Source organism: Buceros rhinoceros, unplaced genomic scaffold (assembly GCF_000710305.1).
Source record: "Buceros rhinoceros silvestris isolate BGI_N320 unplaced genomic scaffold, ASM71030v1 scaffold15713, whole genome shotgun sequence".
Lineage (NCBI taxonomy): Eukaryota > Metazoa > Chordata > Aves > Bucerotiformes > Bucerotidae > Buceros > Buceros rhinoceros.
Window position 1 is genome coordinate 21,166 of NW_010403196.1, and position 11,479 is coordinate 32,644.

The 11,479-nt window shown below is 44.9% G+C and overlaps 1 protein-coding gene across 1 annotated transcript in view; it reads left to right on the forward strand.

Annotated features, from left to right (window-relative positions):
- Positions 1-3,419: 3,419 nt before the first annotated feature.
- NEURL1 (neuralized E3 ubiquitin protein ligase 1) overlaps positions 3,420-11,479 on the forward strand; it is a gene marked incomplete at its 3' end in the record, with an annotated part of 48,783 nt that continues 40,723 nt past the window's right edge. The window contains exons 1-2 of the mRNA XM_010132924.1: positions 3,420-3,656; positions 8,359-8,680. Of these exons, the coding sequence (XP_010131226.1) occupies positions 3,555-3,656; positions 8,359-8,680 (424 nt within the window). The remainder of the gene's footprint in view (positions 3,657-8,358; positions 8,681-11,479) is intronic.

Below are 11,479 nucleotides of genomic sequence, written 5' to 3' on the forward strand. Positions count from 1 at the left end.
AAAGTGAGCAGATGCTGTCCTGACCCCCAACATGAATCCTGGAAAGAGCTGCATGGGGGTCCATGGTGTGTCCCTGGATTTGTAGCCCTTTGACACAGAAGCTCTTTTCAGACAGGCATAATTTTACTCTTGTGACTTTTGTCATGAGATAGCATTTTGCCTAGTCTTGGCATGTTGTTACAACTCCTGCTTGTCAGGGAGAAGTTGTGTTACGTGACAGAATGGGAAACTTGCAGTGCGCTTGAACACGCGCTCATATTTCACCCTTCTTTCAAATACTCATTTGTTTCCAATTTTTATTGCAAGCAATTACTTCACTTTTGTTAGAGGCTGATAAGTCAGGTTGTGGCAGAGGAGAAGTCTGGGTCAGACTCTCAGTTAGTGGAGTCTTGCATGATTGCTGTGAAATCAGGAGGACTTCTGCCTATTTTGCCAGGGGAAACTGAGTTTATGAGTTTCACTCAACTCTTTTACATACAGAAAAAAAAATGTGAAACTTACTGCAAGGGCCCCAGCTGTATTGTACCAGTGTTGCTGGTAGCAAAGGCTGAGGATGTCAAAATGTGTAGTAGTTTAAACAAGGGGATGGGAGAAGGCTGGAGTCCAGGTCCAGCCCAATGAGAACAAAAGCTTTAAGCAGTTCATTTATTGTATTTTTAGCTGGCCAAGCAAGAACAGAAATGTACCTCACAGGCTTGTGTTGCTAAATGGTCCCTTTTCCTGTTTAAGACCAGTCCTACGTGTTTGTGTTGCTATCTGAATTTATATGGTGGACATAATGCCCTGAGGAAGCTGAGCAAGGGCCTTTGTATTTGACCCATTGTTTTGTAACTGCTCCAAGTAGTTGTGAGGTGCAAAACCCTGTTAATAAATAGTTGCACTATTCAAAAATTGAGAAACTTTCTGGTCCTTACCCCAGCATGTTCATCATGTAGGAGTGTGTAAGAGCACTTGGGAGGAGGAAGAGGGTCTCCTCCCCATTTGCATTATTTGCCTGTGGAAGCTGATCCTGGGGTGGTTTCTTCCATTGCTGTAAAGCATGGCTGCCCTGTGTCTCATCTGACTGTGTGAGGGGCACTCATTCTGTAGGCATTGGTTTGTCCTATTCTCACCTAGATGTGCTGGACTGTCACAGCAAATAAACATTCCTCTAATGTCCTTCCCATGGGGTCTGGCAGGACCCTACAGCTCCATAAAGCTCTCCAGCAGATGCTCTGGGCGTATGTGGTGGTGTTGTCGGTGCCTGTTTTGGAAGCTGTGGGTAGTTTTGGTGACTCCATTACCACGTTTTAAAAGGGTGTGATGTGCTATGGAGAGGTGTGGCAGCTATTGTTATAGCAAGTTATCCAGTAAAATTAGAGCACTGAGATACATAAGCAGGTTAAAATATGTGTGCCTTTGTGCTGCACAAGTTTGTTCTGGTCAGTGACTGCTAGCAAAAATTTTGAGCTACAAAATTCAGATCTGGGAGCGAAGATTACATGAATTGAATTGAATTCACTGGTAGCTTCTTCTCTTTCATATATATGTACCCCTAGAAACTATCACAGGGGTGTTGAAATAAACAAGACTTGAAATGACCTGAAAGAGTTTTTAATATTTTTCTATGGATCCTTTAAGTTTAAATTACCTCAAACAATTGATTATGTCTGACCAGCCAGTCTGGACTGTGGGGAGAGGCAGGGTGCTCTGCCCTAGGTCAGTAGGGTGCCCAAAGGGAAAATGTCTAGCTCGTATAAGCCACTGCATCCTGACCTTCCCCGAGTCAAACTGCCCCGTCCATGCAGTCTTCTTCCTTCAGAAGGCTTCCCTCTCCGACCTGCTTGCTCAGGTGAACCTCTACTTTTTCTTGGTACTCTGCACCTTATTTCTCCTCCTCCATGTGTGAGGAACACGAGAAGGAAGATGACTTCTATTCCTCATAATTTTTAGCATTAAGTAACTCCCAGTTGTTTTATCTCTCCTGTAAAGCATTAATGAAAATGTTAAAGGGTAACAGCCCTGTTTGTCTGGCCTCCCTGCTCTGTCTGAAGGGATATCACTGTGGGGAAATACGAGAGGAAAAGGCTGGAGTGTTGGAGTGTTTGAATTAAAATGTTCTCATCAGAAACCAGGAATTTTTGTTGGTAGTTATTCAAGCTTGCCCTGATGACATACCGTTACAACTTCATGTAGCTACAAGCTGAAACTATCCCAAAGGCTGGGGGAAAGAGACCAGTTTTATTTTTATGAAGCCAAGAGTAACATTAGAGTTGTAAGAATTATTTATAGTAGCTATATAAAGACATGACTATCAGCAATTAAATTAGTTTCTATAGTTTGTGCATTTGAGTAATAGAGTTTTTAACCATACTGTTTAGTGATGCATATTTACAATGAAAGCTGGCACACTGTTAAGGTCATATTTGCTTTTGTTGCATCCCTGAGTCTATCACAGAATAATCCCTTGTTCTGTCAATACTGTTTCCAAATCTATGAGTATTTCCTCCCAAACTTATGTGCATAATATAGTGTGTGTGTGCACACAAGGAAAAGGAAGCAGGTGACTTGTGTTCAGTATAATGATTGTTTTGTGCTTGAAGTGCTGCAGGCCCCCTGTTGAAAAGAAACTCACACATCCATTCATTCATGAGCAAAGCTGCTGTCGTGACGGGGTTGATCATGCATTGACTCTTTGTGTAGGGCCTTGGTTAGAGAAACACATAATCTCGTCCCTGCTTCATAGCTTTCTTCCTCTTTGCTTTCCTCACTGTAATCATAGCGTGCTGGTCAACGCCTTCAGGACAAGTGGGACCTCAGCTATGAGCTGAGTGGGATCTCCTTCCCATCAGTGAAGGAGAGAGGAGAATGGATAGTGGTTGGTGGAGGAATGCAGGTGGGTTATTGCTGAGTAGTGCTTGAGTATAAATTAGCAATTTGTGTATCTGAGCTGGCTCTTAGAGTGGCTGGGGAGAACAGTATCCGAAAACACATGGATGCTTGCAAAGGAGGAGTGAGAGAAATGGTCAAGTTGCATGGGATTCCTTTGGAAGTGGAAGATTTTTCCCTAAGTGTGATGGCTTTGCAGCACCTGCATTGCTCCAGTTTTGGAACCAATTCTTGTCTTCTGTTCTGATGTGTGGCCCCAAGATGCCCTGTGATTTCAGAGCGGAGCTGCAATCTCCATGTAGTGCTCTGTACTGTCAGACTCTCCAGATGGGAGCCTTCAGTATCCTTGTAGCCTTTTATTGTTCAAGATCCTCTAGAAACCTCTTGTGATTTACAGTGTGAGGATTTGGCTGACTTTCATTTTGATGTCTCATTCCTCTCCGAAGTACCCCTAGTGGGGTTTTTTTTTTGTTTTTTTTTTTTTTGCATTGAAAGGTTTTTACTTATAGCAGATTTGAAATCCTTTTTTCCCCATTCTGCTTTCAGATTCCATAGGTGGGTCATTTTCGGCTTCCTCCCACCGATGCCACCACAAGCAGAAGCACTGTCTTCCCATCTCACAGTGTGGAGCTCTGTCCATCAGCCCTCTGCTTTTCCATCCTCACACGAAGGGATCCCAGATCATCATGGACACGACTCAGAAGGCAGTGAAGCGCCAGGCTAGCTTCTGCAATGCCATTACCTTCAGCAACAGGCCCATCGTTATATATGAGCAAGTCAGGCTTAAGGTGAGTAAATGACAACTTTTCTTATTGCCATGGGAGCTGCTGTGATTGAATGTCGGGCTGTATCAGCACTAGTGTGGCCAGCAGGAGCAGGGAAGTGATTGTCCCCCTGTACTCGGCACTGGTGAGGCCACACCTTGAGTACTGTGTCCAGTTCTGGGCCCCTCACGACAAGAAGGACATTGAGTTGCTTGTGTTCAGAGAAGGGCAACGACGCTGGTGAAGGATTTGGAGAATTTGTCTTATGAGGAGCGACAAGAAGGACATTGAGTTGCTTGTGTTCAGAGAAGGGCAACGACGCTGGTGAAGGATTTGGAGAATTTGTCTTATGAGGAGCAGCTGAGGGAACTGGGGTTGTTCAGCCTGGAGAAAAGGAGGCTCAGGGGAGACCGTATCGCTCTCTACAACTACCTGAAAACAGGTGGTAGAGAGGAGGAAGTTGGTCTCTTCTCCCATATAACAAGTGAGAGGAGTAGAGGAAATGACCTTAGGTTGCACAAGGGGAGATTCAGGTTAGATATCAGGGAAAACTTTTTCACAGAGAGGGTCATTAAGCATTAGAACAGGCTGCCCCGGATAGTGGTGGAGTCCCCATCCCTAGAGGTGTTTAAAAGCCGTGTGGATGTGGTGCTGAGGGACACGGTTTAGGGACCCTGGCAGTGCAGGGTGAACGGTTGGACTCGATGATCTTAAAGGTCTCTTCCAACCAGATGATTCTGTGATTCTATGATTTGACTGAAAGGGTGAAAGGAGCAGTGTGTCACAGCTGCTGTCTAAGAAAAGGATCTGGTGGACTGCTGACTGCTTTGTTGAATCAGTCACCTGATAGCATTAAGGTCAGAGGAGAGAACTTTGCAGCCATCAACATTTTTCTGGCTGGCAGAGGCTGATTTCACTTCCTTTGTGTCTGTGTTAGCCAGAAGGATGGAGTTGGTACCCCTTGTGCTGCAGCTGGTGTGGGAAGCAGAACTCCTCTAAGACAGCGTGCCTCTGTGTGCACTGGGAGCTGCTTCTTAATGAATAAATTCATCTGTTAGGAACTGAAGCACTTTTTAGGCTCTTAGCACCTTGAAGGAGCTTGGGGACCTTTAAACTTCATCCACAGGTATTTTCTAATCTTTACCCTCTCTAGTTTGTAGGGCTGCATTTTTCTGTCCTTAGCTAATTTCATGCCTTTCACTGGCACAAAGTAGATCATATTCTTTAGCAACTCTAGTTCATGGCACACATGAAAGATCTGTCTGCAAATCCTTCTTTTATGCACAGGAGGTTTATCTGCATATAGTTACTGAGTCTGAATGATCCTGCTGTTGTCCATTGCTACAGCAACATAGCAGCATTCCCTGCCTCTTCCCTTTCAGCCAGCAAAGGAGCAAAAAATTAAGAAGATGAATCGTTTTGAAGATACAGGGAGTTTTCAGTCATTTCAGGCTCAGCCTCTTATGTAGAAAAATCCTCCTACAGGTTTGTTATGTTTCCTGTGGAGTTCCTACTGCTTCCATTCAGGCTAGAAACCCAGCAGGACCCACTCACATTGCCTAATGGAATTTTTTTCCATGTTAGCCAGTAGTTTGGACAAACAACTGCAAAAAATTGTTTGGGAGGAGATAAAAGCAGCATTTCTTTTTTCTGAAAATGCCATCAAAGATTTGAGTGGGTTTAGTGGTTTAGGCAAAGGCTCTGACTTATTTCTTCCTCATTATGAAACAATATAGCTATCTCTAGAAATCCACACTTGTTTATCACTGTGTATTTCAGGATTTTAGCTTGCATAACGTATGTGAAGAATATGCATGCAAATCTGCACAAGGGATTTATGAGCAGAGCTCCTACTGAGTCCAGCAGGAAGGTCTCATAAGAGCAATCAACAGGCTTCACCAGAACTTGTGCTCTAGGGATGGATGGAAATGTGAAAACATCTTTGCTTTTCTGATAAGTCCCTCCTGCAATTGCCTTGTTATTGTGTGCACCTGAGGAAAATGGCATCTTAAACCTTCTTACCAGATAAAGACTAACCATGAACCCAATCATTCAGGTCCTAAAAAGTCCAAATTCCTTTGGAAAACTAGAGGAAAGAAGTCAGGAGATTTCATTCTGTTTATTGGGTATTGTATCTTGGGTTTTAATCTGAGATTTCTTTGCAGCTTTGGCAATGCCATCAAGCAGACAGATTTCCTTTCTTTGCCTCCGAGATACAGGCCCCAGTACAGTTTCTTCCGTGTGCTTCAGGGCACTGCTAAGGAGTGGAGTGAGGCTGTCAAAGGTGACTGACTCAAGGCAGTAAAGAGCAGGAGCCTGAATCTGCGGAAGCAGCCATGGCTTAACAGTTTGGATGTAGACTGTATCTTTTCCTCTGCTTCTGGTACACAGTAGATCTCCCGAGCTCTTCTGCTAGCAGTGGCGGCTGAAGAGATAATTTGGTCCGTCATTAACCATTGCCTTTTTTAGCAAAACTGTGTACCCTTTGTCCAGCTGTGTCTAATTCTTGGCAGGCTTTATACTAGATTTTAATTTGGATATTAGTTTCCCTGTGGTCAGACTGTATTGAAACTGTTTATAGGTGCTGATTAATACATGGAACATGTGCAGCCTTGATTGCCATATGAATATTTGCTTCATGCAGCTTATGATTGCTGTGGAGTATTGGCAAGAGACGATGAAAGAGTAAATTGTACAAATAACAATGAGGCCATATTTATCTCAGACCCAAAAGCTTTTAGGGCTTGCAGCAAATTTGCTGCAATAAATAATCCAGGCTTCTTCATGGAGTGTGCGCATACTCCCCATTTTGTGCCATGCGTGCCCCATCCATCCCTTTTCCACTGGGGATGTGAGTGATTCCATCCCATCCTGGCCAGGCATATAAAACAGCAAATCTGCTTCAGTCCTTTTTAGTGCCTCCCCAGTGTCCACCCTGCAAACAGAAGCTTCCCATGGTTCCTGGGACTGAGGTCAGTGCTCAAGTGTTTCATGTAAACAGTTTAGGTGCTTGGCTGGACTGAGCAGGGATAAAGAGCAACCCTTGCTTAACTGAGGAACTGTCAGTTGGCAACTTTTTTCTGAAGCTCTCAGTTATTTTCTCTGATACTTTAATTATAAAACAGAAATCTCTAGGCTTTGAAGAATGTCTTTGTTGTGAGATTGTTGTGCCTCCAAGGGCACATTCCAGATTTGCCTTGGAGAGGAACATGTGAAAGAAAAATGCAATATTAACAAATGTGATTGGAAGAGAATCCTGAAGTCCAAAGAGAATGACTTGGAGAATTCTGTGGTAAAAATCCTGTACTTCCAAGCTGGGATGTGAGAAGCTGCCACCAGGCTTCTGAGGACAAAGTCCTGCAGTTCTGGACAGTTCAGTCTCTGACATTGCTACTCATCCGAGCCATTAGCGCTTTGGCAGAGCAAGAAATTTCAGTAAGGTAGCAAGTTTTGTGTGACATCTTGTAGGTGGTACCTATCCATGTTTCTGCTCTTCTCCTGCAGCCAAGAGTGAAATGGCTTGAGACTGCCAAGGCTTTTATGGAAGAGGGCTATCTCAAGTGCTCTCATGTTTGCTGCAGGTTCAGTGCATGAACAGAAACATCAATTATGTGTCAATTGACATGCAGGGACTGTCCTGGTCCTACATTAGGATTGGATCCAGCATCCTTAGATCTTTCATTTCACAGTCCAGATGCTGACAGGCTGAATCCCTTTGAGAGGAACAGTTCTCAGCAGGTTCAACAAAATGAGAGAAAAAATTCTCTGATGGCATCATCTCTTTCAGGCAACTGCACTAACCCTAGAAGCCTCCTTGATTCCATGGGAAGCAGGAGACCTTGTAACTGGGTGGTGTTTTGGATGTGCTGCATGGACCCACTGCTTGCTCCCTTCAGGTCCCTTTCAGTCCAGGGCTCGATTTGTCTGAGAAGCTGATGGCTCTGGAGGCATCTGTGATCCTTTGTTCTGCTGTCTCTCAGGTGCAGAAGGGTGGATATGACACATGCACCATTCCGAAACTCTAGAGGATGTTCCTGCCCCCAGACACGTTGAGTAACCATGTAACTGACAGGTGGGGTGTAGATGTGCACAACATATCTTGAAAAACACCACTCACAGCTGAAATAAATAGGTTTTCCCCAATCATAAGACAACATCTATCATTTCCTCCTCATTATTTAATATAGCGAATACTTTAAATCATGCTTTCTCCCACACAAGTTCTCTGCTGCAAGGTTCTGATTTCATCCAATCTGTCAAGCTAAACAGGGCTAAGACTGTCTTTTACTTGGCTGGGAAACCCAGAAATCCCTATGGTGATTCTGGAACCAGTGCTTTTCCCTCGGGTCATGAGAGACCCTATCATCCAAGCACCACAGGGGAAGGGCTAAAAGAGATAAAAGCTCTTATGTCCATTTTTGGCACGTTTTGCGAGAGGATGACTCTTAGGCCAAAAGGAATTACCCTAGAAATAGAAGTGATTCATCATGCAACTGTCACCTCTCCTCATAGATTTAATTTGGTTTTTTTTAATTATGTCCATTGTTTTCTAAGCATTGCTGCTTGCAACTGGGAAAGCTACAGCAGTGTTTGGAGGCTAAAATGTCTCCTGTGTCTAGTGGGCTCATGTGTGTGGTGGCTCTTGGTGCTCAATGGCATAGAGACTGCAGTGTGTAAGTAGATGTCCAGGTGGCAAACGCTGTCATTGCTGCTGTTATCTTTGCAGATCACTAAAAAGCAGTGTTGCTGGAGTGGGGCACTTCGACTCGGGTTTACTTCCAAGGATCCATCGAGGATTAACCCTGATACTCTGCCGAAGTACGCGTGCCCCGACTTGGTTTCCCAAAGCGGTTTTTGGGCCAAGGCTCTACCAGAAGAGTTTGCAAACGAGGGAAACATCATAGCCTTCTGGGTGGACAAGAAGGGACGGGTTTTCTATCGGGTGAACGACTCTGCTGCGATGCTCTTCTTCAGCGGGGTGAGGACAGCAGAGCCCCTCTGGGCTTTGATAGACGTCTATGGACTCACCCGCGGCGTGCAGCTCTTAGGTGAGTACCTGGGTCCAAACGCACAGCAATGATGCTGAGCCATCCCCAACAAATGGCCACCCTGATGCTGCCTGTCCCCCTTGCTGTGCTGGGACAGGTGCAGGGTAACAGCCGTTGTTCCTTCCCAGGGCATCTCATGACCTCAGCCTGGATCAGTGGGTGTTTGAAACTTGGCACATAAATATCACATGAATGGGAGGTGGTAAACAACTGCTATGGCATAGCACTAGAAGCCGTCTGTAAATATGTGGATTTCTGCTCAGAGGTGTTTCTCTAACAGAGGACAGTCTGCAGTGTGGCATATATCTTGTAAAACTTTCTATCTCATCTGCTGCTGAAGTGGGCAAATGCATTTTACATGTTACAGATAAATCCTTCCTGAATGGCACTATTACGTTTTTCTGGCTGGTTTGGTGGGCAGATTTGAAACATGGATATCTTCTGAATTATCTGGGAGAAGCTGCAGCTGTTTTGCCGGGCGTTGCTTTCAGGAAGGAGTTTGATTCGTCCTCTGAGTCCTGAAGGTTGGATATACAGTTGGGATTGGAGGATGAGGTATGCTGAGTGCCGGTGTCTTCTGCCACCCTCAGCTGAAGTGAAGACAGTTTAGCATTCATAAGAACTCAATCTAGCCCCAAATGTGCAGGCTGTCAAGGTTTGGGCTATCTGAGCTTATACATCTTAGAAGAACTGGAAAGAGTTTCCAAGGACCCAGCTTAAGGTGCAGCTAGGTTGCCGGGGGACCAGAGGTGTCAGCATGCAGCCTTAGAGTTGGCTTTGCATTGTCATTGGAGGGCAGATCACAGTACTTCTCCGTGTAATAGTAGTTTTATGGGTCTTGTTTTCACCATGGAAAAGGTTAGATGGTACCTGCTGACCTTCACGAGCTGAAGTTCCTTCTGAAGATGAGATGATCCTGCTAGGCTAAGAGGGATCAAGATCCTGGCCTTTTCCTGTTGTGCGGCCTAATAATCTCTGTTAAAATGACATCTTCATGCTATATATCAAAAACTTCAAGGAAGCCTCTTTCTGACACTTCTGCTTCTTTCTGTGCTGCTTGTTGTATTAAAAAATATGGTGGCAGGACTGCCTGTAGGACCCTACACGGCAAGGAAGAGGGATGAGTTCAGGGGGTGAAGAATGGTACCTCTTCTTGCTGCAAGAGACCCAAGGCTGCACAAGTTAGAGGAATTAAAGCTCAGCAGCTTTTTGCTTCCTTTTAGGAACAGGAAGGTTTATCTTTTCCTGTGAATCAGCTTGAATTGTAGCCACTAGACAACTGTTTGTAGGCCAAGGTGGTGATATTTGAACTGGGATCTAGAAATTCGACAAATGCCACGCTCAGTGTTCAGTTAGGAAGAGCTTAGAAATGACTCACAAGTCCTCTGGCTGTTCTTGCGAGATTTGGCGCTTCAGGACTCCTCCACCTGATTAATGAGGGCTCGTAACTCTGGATTATGTGTTTCCTTTCAAAACACCCAAGAAATAATTTCCTATCCGTCATCCGCCCCTGCATTGTCCTAGCATCTTCCGCATCCCCTTTCACAAGGAAAATGTGACTCTTGCCAGCCACTGACTTGCCTCTAGGCTCTGGACTCTCTGGTAGGAGTAAAGTCCCTGAATGAAGCGGCAGCTTCTGAGTTTACACAGTTGGCGTGGAGCTCAGATACGTATTTATAGCTTGTTCCAGCAGCCTTCAGCAGGCTTTAAGCCTAGCAACTGTGCCGAGATGTCTTTGACTTGAGTCCCCTCTATCTCCATTCATTATTACACAGCACTAAAAGTCAGAGCAGGGAAATCATTGGCTGTCTTGTCTCTGGATCCTATAGATATACCCACTGCAATGCTCTGCACGCCTGTTTTAGTGCAGCAGACCACACATATAGTACAGGACAACTTGCCAAAAACTGCCGGGACTTGACAAATTAGTTTCATAGCTTAGCCACAAACATATGGTCGAATTCAGCCTGATATGGCATGCAGGGCATCTGATGAAGGCTGGAGATGCTGGAGTGGTGTGTTGAACAGAAGAGCCTCGCATTTCAGAATCCAGTTCAGTGATTTATTCCCCCCACCAGCTCCAAACATGTTCCTTGTTCTTGAGCCTCACTGTTTTCCCAGTGACTGTAGGGTTGCAGGATCATACTCTGTACTGCCTCCATTTGCTTTTTTGTGTTTTTTAACAAAGAATCTGACCAAAAGTTTTGCCATTTCTGTGGCCGTCCTTCTGTTTATCGCAAAATTGTTCCCTCCACAGTTCCAATAATGTAGCTTCACTTCCAAAATCAGTCTTGCCAGAAGGAAAGATGTGGCTCCTGTGTCACTGCAAGATCCCAGCTCTGTGTGCTGCACAGTGTGCATTTACATCTCCAAAAGTCACAACTTCCAAAACTTCACATTTCTGTTTTACTTACCTGCATTACAGCAGCAGTTCCAGACAAAACAAGGGACCCAGTAAAGCAGGGCAACAGCCAAGTCTTAGTGACACTGTTCCTGTCTTACAGATTTAATAAAGAGAGACTTGAACAAAAGGAGGCCCAGAGCCTGGGAGAGTTAAAAGATTTGCCAGGGGTTATACAGCAGTGTCACCTGATTCAGGGATGCCATTGGCCTTGTTGCCCAGCTCAGTCCTGCCTCCCTCTCTATCAGCGTTGCAGGCATCGCACAGCGCTGTCATCACTAAATTGCCTGTGGATGAAAGAGAAACAGCTGGTTTGTACCATAATTTTTCACTTCCTTCAGCTTATGGCTTTACCCATAGCATCAGCCTTGCTGATAATAACCCACATGTCATTCCTG